General features: G+C 49.0%; 1 protein-coding gene across 3 annotated transcripts in view; it reads left to right on the plus strand.

The window, feature by feature from the left end:
* ASIC2 (acid sensing ion channel subunit 2) overlaps positions 1 to 26,111 on the plus strand; it is a 506,967-nt gene that overhangs the window by 403,576 nt on the left and 77,280 nt on the right. The window contains exon 1 of one of the 3 annotated variants that reach the window (XM_013198147.3): positions 4,369 to 5,721. The exons of the other annotated variants lie outside the window; for them this stretch is intronic. Within the exon in view, the coding sequence (XP_013053601.2) occupies positions 5,182 to 5,721 (540 nt within the window). The 5' untranslated portion in view covers positions 4,369 to 5,181. Of the gene's footprint in view, positions 1 to 4,368; positions 5,722 to 26,111 lie in introns of those variants that run through there. 3 annotated transcript variants of the gene reach the window in all.

Genomic DNA, 26,111 nt, shown 5'->3' on the forward strand with positions numbered 1-26,111 from the left:
GATGGCTTGTCTCTGTGTCCCCTTCTGACCAGGTCACTATGGGATGCCCCACGCTAGTTGACAGATTTCTTGAGTTCAACAACCAGAAAAAAAGAGCTTACTGATGTTAAGAGGCTGGGAGATCTTGGATTTTTAATTTGCTCAGAAGGATTCATGTTAAAATTAGTTCTTAATAAAGCCAGAGGTATTTTTCATTTGTTTCACTCCCTCTCCTCTTTTCTTCAGTGGTGAAATGGAAAACAGAAAAAAAGAAAAAAAAAAGTGAGATAATTGAGAGAGTGCCTGCTGAGAAGTTTAAAATAGATGAAAATCATTCCTCCTCTCTACCTGCAGAAGAAATCTGTATGTGTTTACACAGAAATATATATGTATATACAGATATATATTACCATTCTGCTCCTTCAATGAAAGTTCATGAACAATGCTGATAATGCTGTGCCCTCCAAACAGGCGGGGAGAAGGAGCTCGACCTGTTTTGGGAATCCTTTCAAACGTAGGCATCCCAGCTGCTGTAAAGGTGAGTGTGGCACCTCCTTGGGGCAGCCCCAGCCAGCCTCCCAGCAACCTCCTAAAATCTTCCTAATCAGTCCTTAGCAGCTCACTGTCACCTAGAAAACCCCACTTTTATTTGCTTGTTGGCGAGTGTCAGCATAAACCCTGAAAGAGCAGCGGCGTCTTTGCTCACTGGGGCATTTGTTTGATTTTTTTTTCTCTCTCTCTCTCTCTTTTTTTTTTTTTCCCTCTCTCTCTCTCTCTTAATACAGACACAAGGCACAGAAAATGAGGTATCAGAAGTTTCCATATTTCTGAATCTGGAAACAGAGTTGTAAAATTCAGCTGGCTTTACTGTTCTACCTACGCCATAGTGCACGCAGCAGAGTAAGAAATACGCTACTGACATATTATTTATGTGCCTTCCGTATTTTTCATGGATCAAATATTTCATCTGTCCATGTTAAAAACACGTGCAGCCCCAAAACACTGCAGACCCAGAAAATCCCTATAACAGATGTAGTGCAGGACTGTACCTCGGAGGGTTCTGTTCTGAGAATACTCAATTAACTTGGAGAATTTCACAGCTGGAAGCTCAATAATTTGCTTGCAATGAAAATAAATAAATAAATAAATAACAACAAAATCAAACCAACAAACCAAAGAAAATAAAACCACTTTGGAATAAAGGCAGTGTTTCTGGGGTGGCAGCACCCTGCAGGTTCCCCAAAGCTGTGCTGGTCTCAGATTGCACCAGAGTAGTTCTGTTGCTTACTATGGGATTTGAGGCAGCAGTAATAGAATTAACTCTGAGATGGCAGCTTCCATGGAAACCCCTATTTCCAAGTGTTTTATGGCTTTCTCATAACATGGTGGCTTCGGCAGGGTTTTTTTCTCAGCAGTTAGGCAAAGCAGCTCATTATTCTGGAAAGACTGCTGTTTACAGAACATGAAAGAGGAGCAGGTTTGTCTTTGATGCACCAGTCTGCTCCATTACATCTGCCCCAGGGTCTCTGTGTGCTGCAGCCCCTTCTGCAGTGGCACCGGGGATGCTCCTGCAGGGGAAAAGGGGTCCCTTCGAGGTGACTTGAAGACCCTGCTTGGGGACAACTGGCCTTTCAGAGCCTCCTGCTTAGTCGTTCTCCCTGGTTTAAGCTCCCGAGAGCTAAAATGAAGCCCTTCCTTTTCCACAGGGTTTACTAGTAGGAAAAGCAATGCTGCGAGGTGCTGGACAGCCCTGCACCGTCATCCCATTCCCACAATCTTGCCGCCTGATTTTATGGACTAATCCCCTGTAACTGCTGCAGGAAGACGGAAGCACAACTTCTGCTGGTAAATCCACTGCCCACTTGCACGCCAGGAACTGCACACAGAGCTGAGTAACGGGCTAAATCCCATAAATCACCTGGGGTTCACACGGGTGGATGAAACCACAGCCCTTCAAGCCCTGCCCAGAGGATTCAGGAACACTGCAGCCAAATTCACATTTGCAGACCCCAGCGCTGAACTCAGCATCTCACTCTCCCTGGGGGCTGCAGGGCTCTGGGCATGGTTTTGTGGGTTTCTCAGCTTGCCAGGGGAAAGCATTTGGGGTTGAACCTTCCCTTCTTCTGCTCTCTTTTAAGATAAATTAAATAACACTCAAAGGGTGCAGGTGGAAGAAAGCATTATGATTTACTTTACAGGGCTTTCAAAGCTTTTATTTAATCCTTTTTGTCTTAACCTGAGTCAATGTTTGAAGTGAAAATGAAGTTTCAAGAGGGCAATGCTTTTGGTTTAGAAAAACTTCAGATTATTTGTCTTTTCTGTATCTTTTGAGGGCATTCATGTTACGTCTTGGGGGAGAACAGCAAGACTCACCTGAAATGGTTCTCTGAATTTCTCCCATGCAGTTTTGTCTCCATCCAAACTGTGGTTTTCAGCAGAAGTAGCAACCTCACCCTCCCAAAAAGGATAATTTAAAAAGTGACTCTTTGACTAGTAAGCAACATATATAGGCTCCAGCTGTAGTATTCCTTCCATGCATTGAGTCCAATAGGCTTTGTAAGCTCCTACGGCTGGGTAAAGAAGCAACTGGGATTCACACAGGGGTGAATTGGTCATGGGAAAAAGAAATGGAAATGGTTTCTGAAGGATGTGTGGCTGGGCTGGGCACACCAGGCCAGCTGGTGCAGGCTTTGCTTTTTGTGGTCAGGTTTTGTCTTCAGAGAACTTCTGTGGGGAGTGTTTGAATTTCAGCTCAGGGTGAGGTTGGTCTTGTTCATCCAACTCCTATCCACCATCGGCTTTCTCTTGTTTAAAAAAATGAATAGTTAAAATTGCTTCCTTCTGGTAAATAAAGCTGGGAATTTGAGTGGATATTTGGAGTGGGCACACATGAGGGAAGAAAGCAGTTTTTCACGCCATCCAACTGTTGTGTCCTGTATATCCCCTTTTGCTAAGCTAGCCCCACCAGAACAGGTACAAACAGGTACAAAAGGGGAAGAGGTTGGAAATAAGCAAGTGGACCAGGTCCAGGGCTGTGTCGTGTCCCTCCAGCCAGGCACAGCCCAGGCACTGCCAGAGCACCTGGCACTGTTCAAGCCCCTCTGTGCTGCTTGTGGTAATACAGTGGTAATGCTGCTGGAGAAGGGCTTATCTGAGGATGTTTATAGTCCAACACAAACCTCAGGTTTGTGTCATTGTATCGTGAGTAAAACAACATCAGACTGCCTCATGGCAAAGGTGTTTGGTTGTTTATTATCCTGTGGGTGAGCCAAGGGGAAAAGCTCCCACTTGATTTCAACAAGCAGGAGGAAAAGGCTGAGATGCTTAACGGAAGCTACTCGAAGTCACGTCATAACAAACGCAGTCACTTCTGTCCCTTTTTTGTACCATTTCAGTTTAAGAAAGGTCATGGTCATCCTTCCAGATCTGAAAGGGATTTTGGACTTATGGGTAGGAGTTAAAAAAAAAAAAAAAAAAAGTAAGAGTTGTGCAGGGCGTGGACACAAGCACACGAAGAGCAGAGGCACTGAAAATTGTCCGTGTTGTTGCGGGAGGAACGCCGAGCCTGTGTCCGCGTGCTTGTGAAAATCCCTGCTCCAGCAGCCCCAACGTGGGGACCCCCACACGAGATTGTGGCCCCTCGAGGACATTTTCCTGTGGCCCCAGGGCCAGGAGTGGGCTTTCTGGGAGGGTCCCACACCAAGGCGCGGGAGCTGAACATTTTCAGCTCTTGCCACAGTGGAAGGAAACTCTACGAAAGAGGCTGGGGCTGACCAGGCTGTGACGGCTCCATCTATTGGGTGAAAATACGCAGCAGATCAAAATACAATGGAAAATGAATTCAGAGAGAAAATATCAGAAGGGATTTGAAGCCGTTATCGCCACTTAGAGCTTAATTGGGTACAATTATAGGAATGCTGCTTAGTACTATTCTAAATCAAAATGAAGGTAACAGCGAGCGGCTTTGAAGAGATCAGAACGAAGCAACCCCAGCGAGATGCCAAAGTACATCCCAAGTGTCTGCTGTCTCCCCGAGGCATCGGGGACAGGGCTTTTGTGTGCACCTGTGTCCGATGCGGGGCGAAACAAGCCCTGTGCCCCCCCTGTGCTAGCTTCAGTAGGACACGGGCAAGTGGGGAGCAGGGACTGGGGAAGGGGGACCCCGAGATTCATTTCCCCGTGCGCTGTGGGAACGTGCAGTTGCTTTTCCACGGGAAGCAAACAGCAGTCCCCGAGCAACCGGCCCCTTTCCCCCGGCAGACGGCCGCTGCAAGCAGCAGGCAGCAAACCTCGCCCGTATTTCTAGAGGCTTTGCTTCAGCCCGTGATCTCCTGTTTTCCCCCGGGGCTGCTGGAAATCGGAAAAACAAACCGTGGCGGGTGGAGGAGGCGGAGGAGGAGGAGGAGGAGGAGCAGGGAGGGAGGAACCCCTCCGAAGCCCGGCTAAGGCCGGTGGCGCTCGGGGGCTGCGAGTGGGGCCGCTCTGCCCCCTGCTCTGAGGGGGATAAATAGGGGGAGGAGGAGGGGGCTCCTCCGGCGAAGCGGGGCCGAGCATCCTCCCTCCGCCTCCCGAGCGCGCCTGGCGCCGAGCGGCGGGGCTGGCCGCCGCAGTCGCCCGGGAAGCGGGATTTGCTCCCGGGGGAAGCATCGCCCCCTCTTCTTCCTCTTCATCCTCCTCCTCGCCGCGGAGGGCTTTTCCCAGCGGGGGCCCGGCCGGGGCGGCATGAGAGCTAACGGGGAGCGGCGGAGCGCGGCCGGGGGTCGGCGCTGAGCGGCGGAGCGGGGCTCGCCGGAGGCTCGGTTGGGGGGTCCCGCGGCTCGCGGAGGGGGGCGCCGGCTGCTCCCGGAGCCCCACCGGAGCTCGGAGGTACCGGGGAGCGCCGACTCTCCCCCCCCCTTCCCCCCCCCGGCTCCGGGGAGCGGCGGCCGGCCGGGCTGCCCCCCGCGGGGAGCGGCGGCGGTGCGGGGGGGGGGCGACAGCGGCGACAGCGACGGCAGCAGCAGCGGGGCCCGGCATGCCGCGCTGCCGGAACTGCTGCCCGCCGCTGAGCTCGGGGCCGGCGCGGCGGCTTGCCCGCTGCGGCTCCCCCCGCCGCTCGGGGCCGCTGCCGGCCGCGGCGAGGGGAGCGGGGATGGAGCGGGGCTGCTCGCCCTGAGCCCCGGGCGGCGGCGGCGGCGGCGGGGGAGGCGGCGGGGAGCGCCGATGGCGAGGGGGCGCCGGGCGCCGCCGTTGCGCAGCCGGCTGCACGGGCTGCGGCACATGTGCTCGCGGCGGGCGGCGCTGCCGCGGCGGGCGCTGTGGGTGCTCGCCTTCTGCACGGCGCTGGGGCTGCTCCTCTCCTGGTCCTCCAACCGCCTCCTGCACTGGCTCTCCTTCCCGTCGCACACCCAGGTGCGAAGCGAGTGGAGCCGCCAGCTGCTCTTCCCCGCCGTCACCCTGTGCAACAACAACCCGCTCCGCTTCCCCCGCCTCTCCAAGGGGGACCTGTACTACGCGGGGCACTGGTTGGGGTTGCTGCTGCCCAACCGCACGGCCCGCCCGCTGCTCACCGAGCTGCTGCGGGGCGACGAGGCGAGGTTGCGGTGGTTCGCCAAGCTGGCCGACTTTCGCCTCTTCCTGCCGCCCCGCCACTACGAGGGCATCAGCGCCGACTTCATGGACCGCCTGGGCCACCAGCTGGAGGACATGCTGCTGTCCTGCAAGTACCGCGGCGAGCTCTGCGGGCCCCACAACTTCTCCGCGGTGAGTCCGCCCCGGGACCCTCCGGGGCTCCCCCCTCGCCGCGCTTTGTCCCCACGCCCGCGGGGCTGCGCGCTCTGCTCCCGCGCCCTCTGTCGCACCGTTCCGCGGGGCTGCACGGAGGGAGGACGTTTGCGGGCTTGGCAGCGACACAGGTGGGACACGGCTGCGAAATCCGTGCCGGGACACCGGTTCCCTGCGCAGCCTCCCCGAACAGGGCAATGAACGGCAGCAGCGGCGGCGGAGTTCTCGTTGCAAACCCCGGTCAGAAACGCTCCGGCTCCGCGGCAGCTCTCTGCCCGGGAAGCTCCCTGAATATTTATTTCCCCTCTGGAGCAAAGCTGCTGCTTTCTGTTTTAAAGGCTAACTCAGGCCATCAGCAGCGGGAAGTGGGGGCTCACTGCTGCTCTTTTTAATTTGGAAAAGAAAAAGCATGCTGCAGCCCTCTTGGGTACTTCAGGGACATTTTCCCTGTTGCTTCCAGCATAGTTGTATCTCAACTCTTTTCACCCCCAGCTGGGAAGCAAAGTTTCCTCAGCTGAACTTTGTCTGCAGATGCAGGCTGAGACTTAGCTCAGCTCTGTTATGTCAGGGTTGGTCAGCTCTGGGGGGGGGGAGTGGGGCTGGCACGTGGGCCTGTTCTGGGGCAGCCCATGCTCACTTGGTGCCTGCTTCTTTGCTGCCCAGTGAATTTCTCCTGACTTTCCCTGTGCAGCTGTGTGGAGTTGTGTGGTGTGATTTGTTTGGCAAATAATGAGCTACTAGCTGAAGCTGCTGCCTTTACCTTCCAGAAAGCCTTCGGGCCCTTGTGCATAAGGCAGGAGAATGCAGGGGCATTCTGCTGTAAGGTCAAACCCTGAAACTGAGTGCCATGCTTTGTGAGCCACCACCAGTATAATCTGCCTAAAAGATTCCTGCAGGGCTGTTTGCAAGTTGCAGGAGCTCTAAATGAGAGCTCAGACTGGACTCTTTTAATGACCTTTTTAAAGTTTGTTGATAGCAGCTGGGCGTTCATTGTGCTGGAATATTCTGCTCTTCTTATCTCTGCGGATAGCCAGGAGAGAGAGACGTGATTAAATACCCTTGCTTCTGCTAGTGCTGGCGTCTGGAGTGAGAGAACTAGTTTTGAGCTGTTGCTGCTCCACACGCAGGAGAGCAGTTGAAATTCCCTGCTCTGTAAGTGCTGCCTGAGACACATGCCTGAAACCAGGAGTCGTCTTCCCTTTGGACTTGTCACATCAGCCTCACCAGCTGCTAGATTGTGAAGGGATGGAGAGAGAAAATCCTTGTGGAATGATCTGAGCTTCTTGGGACAGTTGAGTTAGCATATCTTGCTGAAAAGATGAGCAGAAATGGCACACTTGTTAAAACGTAAAAATAAATAAAAAACATTGAGAAAGGCCCTTTCTAGCAGGACAAGTCTGCAAAGCAGTTCAGTGGCAGAAGGAAATTTGGGAATAGGCAGATATAGGCCCTATTGGAAGGCTGCCTTTCATTTTCAGTTCCCCCTTTCGCAAGTGTGCTGATGTTTGTTTGGTGTTACAGGGCCCTGGCTGCAGGTTTTAATGAACTCGTGTTCCAAGTTGTAGTGAGCATGGAAGGGTGACTTTGAATCCTGTTACCCAAGAAACAGGAAGCCTGGAGTGCTGTTTTGGCTTGGCATGGGTGAAAGGACAGCGGGGCACCTGCTGAACACAGGCTCTGTTTGATGTAGCTGGTTGCTAAATACTCTGCAGGAGGACTGCTGAGCACTGTGATTGCTCACCATCCTGCACAGGTTGAGAAAGCTGCCTCTGGAGGCTGGGAGGGAAAGGCAGGGATTAGTGCCACCTCCCTGCTTTGCAACACGTCCTCCCTCCTCAGGGCTTTAGAGCAAAGAGCAGTGACCTCTGCATTGTCCTTGAACGCAGGCTGAGGAGCTTCTCCACCCGTGGATCCCAAGCAGAGAAAAATACTTCTTGGGGAGATGCTAAAACAGCTTTTGTGAGCTCAGGGTGTCCAGAGAGCTCACTGCCCAGTGCACATTGTCTGCAACCGAAACTTGGGGTTTGGGGTTTGCTGCAAGGATCAAGAGCTTGGCAGCCCCAAGCATCCCTTGGGGTCTGGGTTACCTGAGCTTCTGCTTCTCCTCCTGAACTAGGAGGAAAAAACACCGAGGAGGGACAGGAAACCTGTTTGGCTTGGCTTGGGTACAGATGAGAAGAAAGCAGGTGAAAAAGATTAAATGCAAACTGAATAAATGACAGTGTAAAGGGTATTTTGCAGTTCTTATACCTGCTTGGATGCTCCAAAGAGGTTTTCTGCCTCAAAAAGAAGGTGAGATAATGTTTGTAGGGCTGTGACTTCCATTGGGTAAAAAGCAAAAGACCAAAACAGATGTGTTTTGGAGGAAACAAGTTCTCCCTTAGATCTGAAGCAGAAAAAAAGGTTCTGCATGAGAGCTGGTCCTTTTTTTTTCTTTGCAACTCCCTTAGTGCATCTCATGCAAGAGGTTACCTCTCCTTTCAAGCTTGCTTTGTGTATCGTCAGGCTAGTGTGGCAACTGTGCTTCTAAAACAAAACAAACAAAAAAAGGGTTACATGAGAATAAACACAGCAAAAATAATGCATGGGGGTCGATTTGTTGCTTTTCCCAATATATGTGACTGGAGGGGGGGGGGGGGGGGTTGCTTTGATTTGTGGAGCTTGCTGCTGCAGGACAGATGGTAAAAATTAGTCGCGCTGAGCTTAGTTACAAGCACTCACTTCTGACTTATTCTCCTGCCTCTGTGCAAGCTGGCTTTTTTTGGCCACGTGCAGCGTTTGGCAGCCGGGGTGAGGGGATGAGGCCGGTTGTGTAGGGGCGAGATGAGGTCTCGTGCCCCTTGGTCAGTGAGGGGGGGGTCTCTCGTTTCCACACCTGGAGCTACAAACTTGGCTTTTACGTGAGTAAATGGGCACCCAAGTGCTCAGCTCCCACCCTAAGAGGCTTTAAGGGAAGCAGCTGTTGAGCAGTTAGTGTCCTTCAGAAGCTTATTCCAATCTGTAATATAAAACTGTCAGGACTGGGCGATTTAATGGTTAAAGATGGTGTTTGCTTTCCTGTGCAGGAATGGCCCTATCTATCTGTAACTGGGTATCAGGATTAAGTGGACAAAAGCTTTATTCTGCATCACTCGAATTTGGGTGTTGATTTATATTGCTGAGCTTTCTTTTGTTTCCAAAATATTTATCTTGGTTGTCCTGCCCTGTGTGTATTGATTTCTCTTTGTCTTTGTATTTTGTTTCTTTTCTTTTTTTTTTTTTTTGTGGGAAAGTTTCTAGCACACCACATGGGCTGGGAGTTATGCACTAATTGCCTCATCCCGATTTAAGAACTTCCAGGATAAAACTTGTCACCTTGACTGCCCGTTGCAAGGGGACGTGGTGTGGTCTGCACGGAGGGCAGCTGACTTTGCTCTCGGCTCTGCCTGCAGCTCTGTGAAGGCTCTGATTTATGGGGCAGCTTTGAAGGCTTTGTGGTCGATACCCATTAGTGGTTTTTATTTGCTCGCTGTTTAGTTTTGAATCGCTTTTGTTTATTCCCAGAACAGGGACTTCATGGGATAATCGTTGTATGGAGCCCTGGGTGCTGCTTTCTTGCAGGTCTGCACATTTTTAAAAATACTCCTCTGCCCAAAGAATGCTGTCGTATGGCCTTTTGTTTTGATGTTTTCCCACCAGATGATCAGTCGTGTCCAGCGTGAAGCTGATGTTCATCAAACTAATTTAATGAGGCTGCAGTGCTGGGTTTGCATCGGGCTGTGCTGTGGCTGCGGGCGGTTACTGGCACGTCTCCACCGTGGGCTCGGCGCATCTGCCAGCCCCAGGGCTCACACTGCTGTAGCCAGTGGCACAGTAACTTTAGCACGTGTGTGTGGTTTGCTTCGCCTGGGGATTTTGCTCACTGTACTACGAACTGTTTTACCCAGTCCCTTTTAGACTGCTATTCTGCTAGGTTTTATTTTTTTTCGTGCCAGTTCCAAACATAACTTAAATCTGGCTTGCTGTTACTTTTGGAAGGGAAGCGGGCTGCCTTTAATTGTGCTGATGTGGGGCTGAAGCTTTAAATATGTTCCTGATTTGTATGGGTGCCATTGAAGGGACAATGTGTGGAGCCAGTTGGATTCAGTCTTGCTCATTAAAGCAGCAGTGCCAAGTCCACGCTCTCCCTCCTCACCAGACTGCAGTGACATTAAGTAATATTGCTAGTTTTGTGTTAGTTAGCATGAAAGGATCCAAAGAGAAATTAGGGCTGAGCTGTGCTAGGTGCTGCCCAAGTACAGCAAGCAACGATGCTTGCTGTGAAAGATGGGATGGTTCCAAAGAGAGATTTGAGGAGATTTAGTGTAATCTTGGGTCTGCTTTTTCCTGCACAAGAGTCAGATATTCCTGCTTTTCTGCAGAGTTGATTGTTGAGCTGAGACTTAGGACTGTGGTTGGGCTGGGGAATAGAAATTGAAATGAGTTGGCTCGGCAGAATGGTCAACTGGGGAATGGCATGTGCGTTTTGGTGCTGGTCTCTGCAAGGAGGAGGTGAACCTCTGCTCCCTGCAAGCACTTCCCTGTTGGGCTGTCATCTCCCACATGCTTGGAGGTCGCCTCCCAGTTCTGGGTCCTGGCTGGCTGGGAGATGGGTGCTGAGCTGCTGAAAAAGAGGGGAAGAGACCAAGGAGCATCACCTGGTTTGCTGTGCTGTGCTGTGCAGGGTGAGCGCTTTGAGAGTGGGTGTGCTCTGGGCACTTCAAGAGCTCCTGAATAAATCCACAGAGTGAGAAGAGCTGGGCAGCATGCATGGCCTGGGCTCTGGGCTTGTTCTCTCGTCTTACTTCATTTGGGAGCTTTCATCAGGAGCTTGATGCTTGTGGAGAACCAGCTCCTTCAGAGGTAGCCAGCAGCTCTGCAAAGCATTTTATTATCACAGATGTAGTACTCTGAAATGGGATGTTGCTGGAATGTGGGTACCCAAGTCCTTTTTATTATTATTGTGGGGGTTTCTGGTTGGTTTTTTTTTGGTTTGTCTTTCTTCAGCAGATAGCCTAATTTTTCTCGTTTCCTTGGGTTAATAGACTACAGCAGATGACAAATGTCACCTTAGTGCTGCAGCTGAGTTTGTACCGGCTTTTTTCCCTGCTGCTGGGTGGAGGGATGGCAACAGGCTGAGTGAGAGAGGCAGCAGAAAGGAGGATGTGAGCAGAGGAGCTCACGAAGGAGTTAAGATGCCCAGCCATTGGTGCGGGGAGCAATCAGCCAGAGCGTGGTGGAACAAGCAGAGCTTGGCTCTGCAGTGCCACAGGTTGGTGCAAAGGAGTTCCCATTTTCCTTGCTATTTGCAGTTCCTGGAGTTGAAATTAGCCCTTTGATGCGCTAATCTTCATCAGCGTGGCTGTCTGCCAAAGTGCCTTGTGCTTCTTGGCATGCGGCATGGGGAAGGTGCTCGTTTTGTTCCGGCCAGAGCTGGCCCTCCTTCCCCATTCCAGCTTTCAGGAGGACGTGGGTTAAATAAAGCTGAAAGTCAGACCTCCCATCTCCCAGGGCACTTGGTTTGAGTTTCTTTTAATGGTATTATATTAGAACTTTTCATGAGATGGAACACTCAGAAAAGGTTTCTTTTTGGTGTCATTTTCTTGGCTTTTCATCTCTTCTGTAGGTGTAGACTGTATAGTCAAAGCAGAACTCTGATAATTTCCCACAGTACGTTCCCATTGGAAAATGCAGATTCTTTGAAAACTCTTCTCTTGGCGTGTTTTCAGAAGTTTTTACTGGACCATGTTTCAGATAGAAATGTTACTGGTGCCTTTCCACACAGTGCACAACAGCATCCTTACAGCAATGAGGAAGATAATATGCAATTACAACACAATTGTATTTTGTTCACCTTCTATCTTTGGAGCATCTCCTTGAAAGAGAAAAATACAGATTGAGGAGAGCGTGCAAGACAGCAGCAATAAAAGAGGTATGACTGCAGGGTTTGATTTATGAGGAAAGACAAACAGAGCTGGGTAAGTTGTCCAAGCCAAGGATGGCCATGATAGCTGAATGTGCCTCTTTGAGGAGTTTGCCTCTAATGAGGATGTATTTGGGATGGAGCAGAGAAACACTGACCGAGCTGAAGAGAAGATTCAAGGGTGAGGGTGGATAGAAACTTGCCTAATTGGTCTTCTGCCGGAGACAAGCTATCAAGAACAGACTGTGGGAACAATCCTTTACTGTCTTGCGGATAATCAATTTGGCCGGGTAAAGCTTCTCTGACTCTCGCCTATTTATTTTTTTATTTGAAAAATGACATTGGGTTTTAAAGGCTGGCATAAAACTGATTTGAGGAATGTGCCTCGTTGCTGGGTCAGCGCTAATGTCCTCGAGCTCCATCAATACGCCACGCTGGGAAGGTCGCGGTGGAATTTGTCAGGCAGACATGGAGGTGCGCTGCCCGGGCTCCTGTCTGAGCTCTTCAGCTGGGCAGGGTGAGGCTGCTTGGGGCAGCTGGGAGACGTGCTCTGCCTGGCTAATTTAGGAGAAAATGGGAGGTTTGTGATATTTTGTGGCTTCACAGCCCCTCGGTGTTTTTCTCTGGGTAGTGCTGCACCTCAAGAACTTGCTGTGAAGGATGTCCTTGAGGGTTAAATGCCATTCTGGGGTGGAGGCTGTGTTTCGGTCACTCTTTCTCTTGGTCTGAGGCCAGAAGCTCTGGTCTGCAGCAGGAGGAGACCTTGGCGTTGAGGCTCCTTGTAGGCGGTCAGCACAGATGCGCTGTGGGCTGAGCGCTGGGAAGGAGAGATGCAATTGCACCTTTTTGGCCAATTTGGGGATATTTTGACTTTATTTTGAATGTATTGAATTTGGGAAGCAAAGGCAGTGCTTTTGCTGCCATATCCTCCGGAATGCTTTGCCAGCCGTGCCTCCAGGCTTCTTGATGTGGCTCCAGGTGCAAGCAACTGCTTAAGCTTTGGGCACTGATAGGTTTTAATGTGGCCTGGGCAAGTGCTTGGGGTGAAACTATGGGGACTTATTTCAGAGAGAAAGGGAACAGACCTGCTCAGTTGGGAGATGCTTCAGCTAAGGTCTTCCCACTACCAGCATGCAACTTCTGAGCTTCTTCCAGTTTCTGGTCCTATTTTTGGTCCTATTCTGGTCCCATATTGGAGTGCAGGACCAAAACCCTCTGTTTTGGATGCATAGACACAGTGTTTGTTGAGAGGAGAGACAAGTGCATCTGAAGAGCGGAATCAGACTGCAGAAACAAAGGAGGGGTTTTGGCACGGCTTTTCAGTGCCTTTTTTTTTCCCCAGATGCTTTTTTGTTTTTCGTTTATGCCAAAGCCATCAGTCAGGAAATGAAATACCTGTTAGTTGCATGCTAAACATGTAATCATCAACATAGGTTTGGTTTAGTTATATAATAGTTTCCAAATAATTGCTTACTGCCCTACAGCAGAATTAATATAATTAGGGGCATAATTGCAGTTACCTACCACTCAGGGATTCTGCTAAGGCTTAATTAATATTTGCAAATTGCTCCAGGATCCTCCGACCATCTACTAACATGTACAGAATGCAAAGAATAATAATTCTTGTGTTATGTAGGCATGGAAGCAAAATAGTGTGGGGAGGTTAAATAAATACAGTGGAAATCCAGAGCCGCAGGAAGGGAACAAGTCAGACATGGGCTCCCTGCTGCCCCCATGCCTTTGTGAGATGCTGAGAGAGTTTCCTTAATGAAAAGGGCCAAGGGGAGACTGTTATCCCCTGAGGGCTGCCATGGTTTGTCCTTGCCACTGGGTGCAGCTGAGGGTAAAGCCATTTATCCTAAACCCCCTGGGCCTTGTTTCTTATTGCAGGGATGGAGATTGCCATGGACACAGGTGGGGCCATGGAAATCCCACCTGTAATGGATTGCACATGCTTTAAAAAAAAAAAAAAGCTAACTGAAAAGAATCTAACTAAATCTAAAAACTAATCTAAAAAAATCTAACTGCTAGCCTCAAAAAGCTTAAAAACACAGTCAGGCTTGGCCAGGGCTTAGCAAGGGGGATGCTTCTTCATGCTTTGCTTCCCTCTGCCTATTTGCTTGATAGCAATTCCTTTATTTTTTTTCCCTTGCATTTCTTCTCTGTTTCCCCTTTGCAGTTTTTCTTACTTGTTTATCCTTTTTTCTAATTTCCTTTTCTCCCTCATTCTCTCTCTCTCTCTTTGTATGCTATTCTGCAACCCGTGAATCTGCTGTGGCTGGGAGTACGTCTTCTCCACACTTTTCTTCTATCTTTTTGAAACATCAGGAACCCTATTGTTGCAAAACTCGGTGCTGTTGCAGCTGATTCATTTCTCTCTTAGGCAGTTCTGGGAATTCTTCTCTGTGTTTTATCATCACCCCGAGCACTGTAATTTCATGCAGTGGGAACAGGTATTTGTAATTTGTTTTTGATTGTTCCACTCCCCTCTCCCCAATTTTGTAATTTACTTCTGAAAGAAAACAAACTCAAGCAAAGCATCCTCCTCAACACCCTTGAGCTTTAATTTTTTCAATAATAAAGTGTGAACATAAATTAAGAACTCGAGCTGTTACTAATCTTATGACCATACTCGTTCACACACTGATTTTCATAGGGTATATTAAATCAAGAAGAATGGCCTATTATAATATAATTAGCTGTGATTCACAAGCAGGAATTACTGTTGCCAGTGTGGGAGAAAAGTTGCATAATATGACTGGAAAAGATTGAAACCTTTGTGGTTTGGTTTTTTGTTTTTTCTTTTTGCCTTTTAAAAGCATCTCAGCAGCTGGAATGAAGGGGAATCCATGATAAGGAATTCACTATGGATTTTGTAATAAATTTATGTAATGAAAGTGTCTCATTGTGGGCATGTAAATTTTCATATGCTCCCAACATATGTTACTGACAGAAATAAATAACCTCATCCTGTGGCTTTATTAAACTTAATGCATCAGTGCTTCCCAGCCCACTCTTGCGGAAGGACCCCAATCTGTCTGAGCACTGGGCAGGAGCAAAAGCAAGAGCAACTGGACCTTAGAGCTACTCCTTTAGCTACAAACCACTTTAAAGACTGCATAGATTTGAGAGTTCAGTTTGTTTGGTTTTTGTCATCATTTGGAGAAACAGGGAGACTGAGCAGCATCTCCCTCTGGCTTGAGCAGGCTCACTGGAAGCATCTCCCTGGGCAGTGCTGGCAGCCTGCTTTGGGTTTGGTTTCTGTGGTCTCTTAGAGGTCTTGCTGCTTGCAGCTGTGGATCCTACACAGTGTTCGTTATGGAGGATACTTCAGGTTTCGTCCAATGTCACATGGAACTGGTGCATGAGGTCCTTTGGGTTCTGACCAGGACTTTTGCTTTTTAAAGTCTTATTCCACCAAAAAGTCTTCATCTTTCTCCATCCAGGTGGCAATGTCACTGAGAGCTACTTTGAATAGGTTTTTGGTGTTTTGCATCTCTTGTTTTCAAATGAGATGTTTGAAAACTTCCTTCTGCGTGTGAGGAGAAACCCTCACACTGTTCTGTAACCAGGCAGTGGGAAGAGATGGAGTTATCTCGAACTTTGCCCGAGGGCCAATGCAGTGACCCAAATACCCAGGAAAACAGGTCTGCAATCACTTGCAAAATTACAAGTGAAATTTAAGTGAACTTCTCCCACCAGTGCTTTCTTAAGGTGCTGGGAGGGAAGAAACTGCTTACGCAGAGGATAAGCCTGCCTGGTCGTGAGGGTGAGTATGAAATAAGCAATGTGGATTATTATCGGGATGTGCAGACAGCAAAAGCACTGATGTACCTGTGTTCAAATGGGAAGTAAGACCCGTTGTTTTTCTAAATCCAAGTGTTTCACGCTGTTGGGGCTCTGTTTAGTTTCTTAGCAGAACCTCAGAACTTTTTGGGGGAAGAACAAAGATAATGAAGGAAGCTGATTTATGCAAAACTCAACTTTTCCTTATCTGTGAAAATGTGCTGGGGCTGGTGGTGAAAGGGTACAAAATAAAACCTCATCTTCTCCCCAGTACGTCAGTACTGGCTCACCTGGCCCGTAGTGGCTCTTCCTGGAAGGGCTCCATCCCTTGGGATCTTCAAAGCTCGTGGCTGCTTTCTCTTCCCTGCTTGCCCTGTGCCTGGGCTTGTGGTGGGCAGATTTGCTGCTTTGGTTTGCACCTCACCTTGGGAAGTGCCCCCAGTTCAAGAGCTGGGGGAAAAGGGGGTCCCCTTCTTGTGGCTGGGAGGCAGGGAGATGGCCTATGGGAAAGGGCAAGGATACCTCTACCATGTCATGGGGATTTGTAGCTCCCTGCTAAATTTAGTGGAAACAACCATGTGCCTCCAAAAGCAATGGAAAACCAGGCAGACAGTCCCATGGTTTTGTTGTACTGCAGCAGGAAAGCAGCCTGGAAGGCTCTCTAGAAGACATCAGGGGACATCCCCCAGCTGGCCACAGCTTTCTTACAAGAGTTTTGTAGTTGCAGTGGGACTTCTCTAAGGGATTAAAGGGTCTCTGTTCCCTGTGCTCCCACCTCCTGGCATAAGGTGTGGATGTATGTGTGCTGTTCAGGGTGGCCTTGGGGGTGCTCAGCTTGATGCCCGTAGCCATGAGTGGTTATCAAGCATCTACTGGGCACTTAAACCAGTTTCTGCTCGGCTGAATGCATCACTGATATAAAAACACAGAAAATCATTTCTTCCAGGAATATATTTTCACCATAAGGTATCACCGTGCCTTGAGGTATTCACTGCAAAACAATACTTAAAATATTTACTGCATACAGTGACAAATCCAGACATTGTGTGCACATAATGCCAGATACCTAAACCACCATAAAATCAACACACTCCATAATATCAAGCACATCAATCATTCTGTTTCTAATAATGTCTGCATCTGTATACTCCCTCTGTCAAAGCCTCCCACAAGTCTCAGATGACTTATTGCACCCAGGGCTGCATCTGGGTGCGGTGCTGTGAGTTTTATTAACAGCAGCAACGCTCGCTCTCGTGCATCCAGCAACATATTTCAATTGAGTAAGCAGCCATGGAGGGAGAGTTAGGCTGAGATGAGCCATGCATGCAAAGCTGATGGTTTTCTTCTGAAAAAATACAGTTGTTTTTTCTTTGCAAGTTTTGCTTCCTCTTCTCTCCCTGTGCTGAAAGTAGTTCTGCTTTCTCTTATGTTCTCCCTGCATTCAGGATTATCAATTTCCAGATGTGGTCAGAAGCGGTAATTATATGTTGTTCCTGCCCTTCCTGCTCTCAGACCCTTCTTTCTCCCTCTGTGCTGGGGTTGGGGACACAAATGTCCCCAACCTTTTAATGAGATAATGGCCCCTTGCTTCACAGGGGTGGCTTTGTGGCTGTAGGAGGCCATTTACATGTCATGCTTTCTGCTTGCTCCTCTCTCATTAAATAATTAAAATACAATTTCCAGGCTTTAAAAATATGATCTTCCTGACTCTAAAATCATGTGTTTTCATGGTGCTGGAGGGCAGAGTCTTTGTCATGGCTTTATTGCCAGGCAAGCAGAGCAAGGAGAGAGATGGGCAGATGGATGCTCCTGCCTTGCTTGGCAGGCACCTTCCTCCCTCACAAGCTCCCGGCCTGCTCCTGCACCTCTGACTTGGAGAAGATCCCCCCTTACTGCTCTGCATCACTGCAGGTGCCTTTCCCTGGCTCCCCATCTCCTTTTCATCCCTTTCCTACTGTTCTTGCTGTCTTTGTTGCCTTTTGTCCTGTTCCCATTGATGCCTACAGTTTTCCAGTCAGTTCTTGGGCATCCTCCTGCACTGCCCGCGTCCAACCCGCTCCGCTCTGCTGCCTGAGCAGGATTTGCAGCATGGTACTGAACACAGACCTTTTTGACTGACTTCTGCTATGCTCTAGGAAGTCCTTTGCCTTTGATTTCCCAAGCGGTGGGCAGTTCACCAGCACCTGTGTTGATTCACCTACCTTCCTGGTCAACCTGCCTGCATATTTTTGTGCTAAATTAAAGCATCTGTGTCTCATAATGTTCTGGAGGTGGCATTAACCTGTGAGTCAGGACTCAGGAACCTCACACAACGCCCTTCTCTTGCTATGTGTAAATTAGGGGTGATAGCAATGCCTTGTGCTGTGGGAGATTTAATCCCTCTGAACTAATCCTTCATTATATGGCTGTTGCGTTGGCCGTGTGGTGGAGTTACAGGTCCGTCTTCCCCACACCTTACCCTTCCCAAGGCTGAGGAGGTGAATTTGGAGCAACTCCTGGATTCGAGATCCCCCACTTCTTGAGAAAGATAAAGCAGATCTGGGAACAAGGCACAACCACAGAAATTGCAGGTTTGGGGGCGTTACACAGGCTGGCACACCGCATAGAAGCAACTCAGGTGCAGTTGTTGCATATCGGCACAGCAATGGGTGTTGTTACACATGAAAACACACCAAATGGTTTTGCAGAAAAGAATCCTGATATTTAGCTGAAGGTTAGGAAAAAATATCATTTTCAGAAGGTTAAAGGCTCTCTTGAATTCTTATGTTTTGCCTTCTGGCTTGGGCAGTGCTAGAGATGAGATTTCCAAGCTTTCCTTTCTGACTGTGAGGATTAGGCACTTTGATTTAAAAGAATCCCAAAACAGAGGTTTTCATAGGCACCCTGAGTGCTTGCCTTTAAACACCAAGTACTGTGAGATTACTCAGTCCAAGAACGTGGCTTTGGGTGATTTTATGATCTCTGAATGCATTGTTAATGATGTGGTCAACAACACTGGTTTCAGGGCTGGAGATGAGAAGTGTAGGAGTTAGTAGGAAATATTTTGTTCTTTTTAATGTCCCAATAGGATCTGCCAAGGTGTTGTGTTTTTTTTTTTGTCTCACAAAAAGGGAAGCAGTGTGCATTTGATAAGCTAATCTGTTACAACAACCCTTCTGGTTCTGGAAACATCTGGAGAGGTTTGCAGACAGGCAGACAAGAAGTGCAGAAAGATGCCAAGGGCTGGGGAAGAGTTTTGAGTTTGTGGTAGGTGCCCAAGGCGAGGTGGGCGGTGGGACTCGTGCTATCCAAACATTAAAAATAGTGCACGATACACTCCTCTTTGCATTTCTTAGCCTGGCTGAGTCATCAGTCTGCCTTTTTATTAGCATCTCAGGCACCACTGTTTTGGGGATCTTCCTCGTTGGCTTGTTTTCCTGTTTTGGGTGGCAGTTGTGATGTGGGGAAGGTGCTGGTGAGACATGCCCGAGTCCCCATGTTCCTGGATCCACTGGTGGAGAGGAGGCTGAGAAAAGGAAAGGCTTTTCTGCACGGTGCCCTTACACATCGTAAGAGTTAATATATAAAGGTGAAATGGAAAATGATCCCCTGCCTCAAAAAGGTAATTCAACTTTGTGTAACACATAGGGAAAGAAACAGAGAGGCCCCTACAGAGTCCTTCATCCCCTCCTAAATAAGTTCAAGGACAAGGGGAGGTGGGGCCTTTCTCTAACCTCCTGAAGGGGACGTGGGCTCTTCCTTGCCTGCATCTCTGCAAGAGCAGTTGGAATTTGGCTGAGCTCTCACAGAATCATAGAATATCCTGAGCTGGAAGGGATCCACAAGGATCATCGAACCCAACTCCTGGCACCACACAGGTCTACCCCAAAATTCAGACCATGTGACTAAGTGCACAGTCCAAACGCTTCTTAAACTCCGACAGGCTTGGTGCAGTGACTACTTCACTGGGGAGCCTGTTCCAGTGGGCGACCACCCTCTCAGTGAAGAACCTCTTCCTGATATCCAGCCTGAACCTCCCCTGCCTCAGCTTGACACCATTCCCGCGGGTCCAATCACTGGTGACTAAAGAGAACAGATCGGCGCCTGCCCCTCCACTCACCCTCATGAGGAAGCTGTAGGCCGCGATGAGCTCTCCCCTCAGCCTTCTCTTTTCCAGGCTGAACAGGCCAAGTGACCTCAGCCGCTCCTCATATGTCTTCCCCTCTAGGCCCTTCTCCATCTTCATCACCCTCCTCTGGACACTCTCCAACAGTTTCACGTCCTTTTTGTACTGCGGTGCCCAGAACTGCACACAGTGCTCGAGGTGAGGCCGCACCAGCGCAGAGCAGAGTGGGACAGTCCCTTCTGTCAACCGACTAGCAATGCCGTGCTCAATGCACCCCAGGGTACGGTTGGCCCTCCTGGCTGTCAGGGCACACTCGTGTTCAACTTGCTATTGTGAACCCCATCCTTTTCCACTGTCACCTCTTGGCTATCTATTTTGGTCTATTCTCCCACGTGCCTGGTGATAGGACAAGGGGGAATGGGCTAAAGTTGCGCCAGGGGAGGTTTAGGTTGGGTATTAGGAAAAACTTCTTTACTGAAAGGGCTGTTAGGCATTGGAACAGGCTGCCCAGGGAAGTGGTTCAGTCACCATCTCTGGAGGTCTTTAAAAGACGTTTAGATGTAGCGTTTAGTGATATGGTTTAGTGGAGGAGACTTGTTAGTGTTAGGTCAGAGGTTGGACTACGTGATCTTGGAGGTCTCTTCCAACCTAGATGATTCTGTGATCTTTCCCTTCCATGTTTCAGGTCTTTGCATAAAACCAGAGGTGCACACAGACAGTTCCAGCTGCAGCCTAGAGTAAGGATGTGAATATTGGTTCTTCTGGAGCTGGGTGCAGAGCTGGTGGGTGCGCAGGGTTAGTGCAAATGAGTGAGTCACCAAAGGTCCTGCTTGGAAAGCAGAAGGGCAGGACCGAGGGTGCCATTGACTTCTTGGAGATGCTCACCACCTGCAGCTGATGGAGATCTCAGCCCTGATCTGAGTATCCCAGGGCAGTGTGAAAAGAGGGTGGATTTGGGGAAAAAGGGTATTTAGGGGGAAGAAAAAGAGAAAGAAAATGAGAAAGAAAACATGATAACAGCTTTGCAACATAGAAGTGCTTAATATGTCATTTCTACAAAGACGATTGTAAGAAGGTGAAACAAAAAGCACTAGAACAGATCTTTGGTCTCTTCAATCCATTATTAGTGGCAGCAACCCTGGCTGCAGCACTACTGTGAGGGATGCCTTATGGTGAGGGCTGGATGGGGATGCGCTCCAGGAGCATGGATGAAACTGCCAGAAGGGTTAAATGAATAAATAGAGGAAAAAAAATAAGAATAAATAAACCAGAAATTCCCTATGGGTGACTCTGGTGGAATCAGCCTTCTAGAGCGGGTGCAGTTTTCTTCTGTACAGCCAGGCACACAAGCCCAAACAACTTCCCATGGGAAATCCTGCATTTTGTTTTGGTTTACCTCCACTTTTTTGAAGTGGTTTTGCTTCTTTGTCCTCCGTTGCCTGCCTCTCTTGTTAAAGATGGGCACCCAGAGGAGATGAAGGGATGACTTAACCACTGGTGCCAACCGCGTGAGCCCTTATGCTGTGCTAAGACAGGTTATTAGTGGGACTGCTGACTTTAGGTCTTAAAAAGCCCAGCACCTAGAGGGGTGCTCAGGTCTCCACTCCTAATTTTCCCATCTAAAGCATCACAGTCTCTCTTCACCTCGCTGCTGGATGGACTCAAGCACAGAGGTTTGACCTCTGTCAGGGAACAAGTAACAATTACAAATGGATGTGAGATGCCTCAAAAATGGTAGTTTCCCAGCAACTAAACAGCAGAGTGAGAAAAAATACTTGATATCTGGCAACCTGTTTGTTTTAGAAGTGCTTTCTGAGACATCAGGGCTTGTTAGCATGAGTCTGACACTTGCTCAGTTTTCATCTTGCTCTCCTTTGGATTTGTAAATGTCATGCCCTTTTTGATGTTAGACACAGAGGAAATAGGTTCCTGTGTGCAGATTTGGGCAGCCCGGCCGGAGTCGGGGGATGCAGCCCACCTGTTGCAAGTTGATTGCATTATGCACGGAGCTCACTTGCTAATTGCTTATCTTTTAAATGTAAAAAGCAGCAGCAGCTGAATAATGGGTGGAAGAAAAGCTCATACACAATAAGGCTAAAGCTCATCATGATGAAAACATGCTGCTATTTTGAAAGAAAATCAGCAGTAGGCTGCGTTGTGCAGTGGGTTAGCTTTGCACTGCCTCTTGAGAAAGTTGTTTGGAAGCTCTGGATGTCAGCGATGCAGAATTAGTGCACCTACAGTGCTTTAAAAATGGCTTTATTTAGTGTTGCACCAGCACTGGTGTGGAAGTCCTTGAAGCAGTATATTTTGCTGCCCCTGTTGCATGGACTGGAGAGAGCTGAGAGGTGCAGGGCTTGTTGGAGAGGTTCAAAAGATGAGCAAAACCCAGCTCGAAGTGAGCAGCAAGCTGGTTTCATTGCAGGCTTGCAAAATCCTGGTTAAACAAGTGTTGTAAAACCAAGCCCTTGAGGGAACACTCATAAACTTTGCAAAACAAATTGCTTGTGATGTGATAAAGCAAGTGAATATTTAGCTGCTCGTGAACTTTAACAATGGATCAGAAAAAGCTTTGGAGTCTCTTTCCCGTGTGGTGCAGGCAGCAAGGTTTGCACAAGGGCTTTAGCTCTGGCTTGGGGTGATGAGTTGTAGATTTATTCACAGTTTTCTATTGTGTTCTCTGTCCTGGATTTCTTTAGTACCTGGAGATGGAGGAGCTGCTGCGGGGCTCCGTCTCGCCCTACTTGCATCCTGCACTTGAGCATGGGCTTGAAGCCCAGCTCCCCTGGGACCATGCTGCAGTGCCAAGCTGCAGGAGGGAGGGTGGAAAGGGACCCCAAGGTCCTTACACGGCACCCATGGGCACGCTTACCCCAAGTGGGGACAGCCCAGTGCTTGGGTGGCTGCTACCTCGTGGCCCTCCTGCTGCTGGCCATAGCAGAGGGTGCATGGGGGGGGGCTGATGTCCAGCATGACTCAGAGCGAAGCAATCAGCAAAGAAATGCAAATACTTCAAGCAGAAGGAGCTATATGTCAAACATCAGCCAGGATCAAGCAATTCCTCTATTTTCTGGCCAAACTGGAGTAGCTCTGGAGCGAGCCTGACTCACGCAACCTGCATCCAAAGCAGCAGCTTTCCACCAACCCCCACGTCCCCTTGTTCTTACAGCAAAGTGCCCTTGCCAACATCTGCTTTCCCTTCCTTACCTGTGCTCCCAGATGCCAGCGTGTGTGTTCGCAGCATGCAGCTGGGCTCAGATCACGCATCCTCCATCTCCCCCTGAGCGCAGCGGTCGGAAACATCTTCGGAATTGACAAAGTTCTGATGAACTTTGAGGAGGGAACATTTATGCCTGCATGAAAAGGTAGTTTTTCCACCATTGATATAGGTATTTTTGTTAGCGTTTAATTAGATTAGTCCTCTAGGTTTGGTGGCCAGCTGTTCGTGTTGCAGACAGGCAAAAAAATTCCAGCATTACACTCCTGCTGCTTTCGTCTTGTAATGAGCTTGTTAGCAATTAGTTGCTATTGGAACAGGCTGCTGTGGTGCAGAGCGGTAATACAATGAGCTCAGCATCTGAAAAGTGGATTTTTAATGGGGACCGGGTGGAGAAGGGGGCTAGAATAAGTGGTTTCACAACTGATGGGTTAAGTGCATTGGTGCAAGCAGCTCTGATTTGTGTGATTTTCCTTGTCCTTTTGTGAATAATATAGATGACTTTGAGATCATTTTTATTATATGTATGCACATGTGCATATCACAGAATCAGTCACAGAATCACAGAATTGCAGGAGTTGGAAGGGACTTCAAGAGAGCATCGGGTCGAACCCCCTGCCAAAGCAGGTTCCCTAGAGCAGCTGGCACAGGTAGGCATCCAGATGGGCCTTGAATATCTCCAGAGAAGGAGACTCCACAACCTCCCTGGGCAGCCTGTTCCAGTGCTCCATCACCCTCACTGTGAAGAAGTTCTTTCGCATGTTGGTGTGGAGCTTCCTGTGCTCCATTTTGTGGCCTCTGCCCCTTGGCCTGTCCCCACAAACCACTGAAAAGAGGTTGGCCAAATCCCTCCGTCTCCCCCACTTAAGATAGTTGTAAACATTAATAAGATCCCCTCTCAGTCTTCTTATATCAAGGCTGAACAGACCCAGGTGTCTCAGCCTTTCCTCATAGGGAAGATGCTCCAGGCCCCGTATCATCTTTGTGGCCCTCCTCTGGACTCTTTCCAGGAGAGCCCTGTCTTTTTCGTACCGGGGAGCCCAGAACTGGACACAGTACTCCAGGTGAAGCCTGACCAGGGCAGAGTAGAGGGGGAGGATCACCTCCCTTGACCTGCTGGCCACACTCCTTTCAATGCATGCCAGGATCCCATTGGCCCTCTTGGCCACGAGGGCACACTGCCGGCTCATGGCCAACCTGTCGTCCACCAGGATCCCCAGGTCCTTCTCCGCAGAGCTCCTCTCTGGCAGGTCATCCCCCAGCCTGTACTGATACATGCGGTTATTCCTTCCCAGGTGCAGGACTCTACACTTGCTCTTATTAAACCTCATTTGGTTTCTTCCTGCCCACCTCTCCAGCCTGTCCAGGTCTCGCTGAATGGCAGCACAGCCTTCTGGCATGTCAGCCACTCCTCCCAGCTTTGTGTCATCGGCATGCTTGCTGAGGGTGGACACTATTCCCTCATCAAGGTCGTCGATGAAGATGTTGAATAGAAACATATAATAAGATATATATTCTATGTAACATTATTATTATTATTATATTATATATATATAATAATATATATATAATAGAAAGTAGGGAGATTTTTTTTTGATTTCTAGGCTGGAAATTTTCCCTTCTCTTTGAATAGGTGAACCAGGGAATTAATTGGAGAACTTAAGTCTCTCTAAACACCTCCCCCCCGCCCCCCCCTTTTTTTTTCCTGGCCCACCCCTACCCTCCACAGCAAGGAAATGTGGATAGCACAGCACGTCCTGGGGAGAATGGGATGTGCAGAGGCTTCAAGTGGCCTTTTGGGTTGGCAAAGATGTGGATGCTTTCTGGGGGAGCAGGAAGGAAGTTACAGCACGGTGCTTTTCCCAGTTGTTGACTCAGAGCATGGATTCTTGCTAGCCTCATGGGTGGAAATGAATCTGTAGACTGCAGCTTTCTGCTGGTTTCTCACGGGTAGGGTCTGAGCCCTGGAGCTGCTGATGAGTTGAAGGGCTGACCGAGGGTCTTAGAGTTCATGCACCTGACTTTCTATCTTGCAGATGATTTGCTATACATTTTTATTGCTCTTTTTGAATGTGTTGTGCAGGAGAGGTTGCTGAGCTATTCCTTGCAGCTTTGTGCTGGTGTCCCAGAGCTGGGGCTTCGTGCTCCATTGTTCCTCGCACGATTAATAACCAGAGCTGTGGGGCCACCTTGTACCCAGAATTTGAACCCTCACAAATCAGCTAAAGCAGACCCAATTTCTTGCCAAGCAACACTGGACATCTGTATTTAAAAATCCTATTACAGGACCAAACTGCATGCTTCAAAGCTGAGCTGTTCTACTCTGGCAGCCTTTCTAGAAAGGGTCCCTTTTATTTTTTAAAAAAAAAAAAAGTGAAAAAAAAGTAGAGAAGGCTCTGGTGCTTTTGCACAGAGTTTCTGTTGCTCACTTCCCTGCTTATGTTTCATTCTTCTTCCTTTCCAAAAATCACCAAGCCATAATGACTCAAATACTCCAAACTAATTAATCCTCGGAAGGGCCCACAAGTGAACAACAAAAAAAAATTGACAATTGGCTTTTCGGAATGTCCTAAGGAAAGAACAAATCGAGGAAGAAATGCAGCTTGTTTTTGCAAACTGCCCTGCCTTTGCCTGCAAAGCTCGTGCTTGCTGGGGAGGAACGTGGTGAGCTCCCTACTCCAGCCCTTGTTGAGAGCTCGCTCCCTGAGTCCTTCCTCCATCCAGGCTTGCATTTGGCATCTCTAGCAGCAAGACCCAGCAGTTTTACCGTGCATCTGGCCTTCGGCTCTCCTGGTGGTGACCCCAGCGTGCTCAGTGCAACTGTGCAGCACTCATTTTGCCCCCAGGTGCATTGCCAAATTCCTGGTGGAGAGCGTGAGTCTGCAAGGGGACCGGTAGCATCCACTGAGGCTTTGCAAGTGCCACATACATGCACCATCATCACTATTTGCAGAGGGGAATAGCTGTTTTCTTTCCTTGGAGGCTAATAGGCACTAAATGAAGCTGGAGGCTTGTATCGACAACCAAGTCCGCATGCACAGGAGGACTTACTCTATTTAGCAGTAAGAAACCCATTGAGATTTGCTCAATGTGTGTAACAGAAGTGGTGCATTTGGACCAGAGATGTGTTTTCCTGCAGGCTCCTCTCTCTCAGTGAGCCATGGCTGAGGGTTAATGAGGGTTGGGCTCGGCTGGCAGAAGCAGGCAGGAGCAGCGCGGAGCCGAAGCCGCAGGCGTGTGGAGGTGCTGCGGGTGTGTGAGAGAGGCTGCTGCCACTGAGCACTTTGGATCTTTTGGCTGAAAGCCATTTGTTAAGGAAA

Source organism: Anser cygnoides, chromosome 22 (assembly GCF_040182565.1).
Source record: "Anser cygnoides isolate HZ-2024a breed goose chromosome 22, Taihu_goose_T2T_genome, whole genome shotgun sequence".
NCBI classification, from domain to species: domain Eukaryota; kingdom Metazoa; phylum Chordata; class Aves; order Anseriformes; family Anatidae; genus Anser; species Anser cygnoides.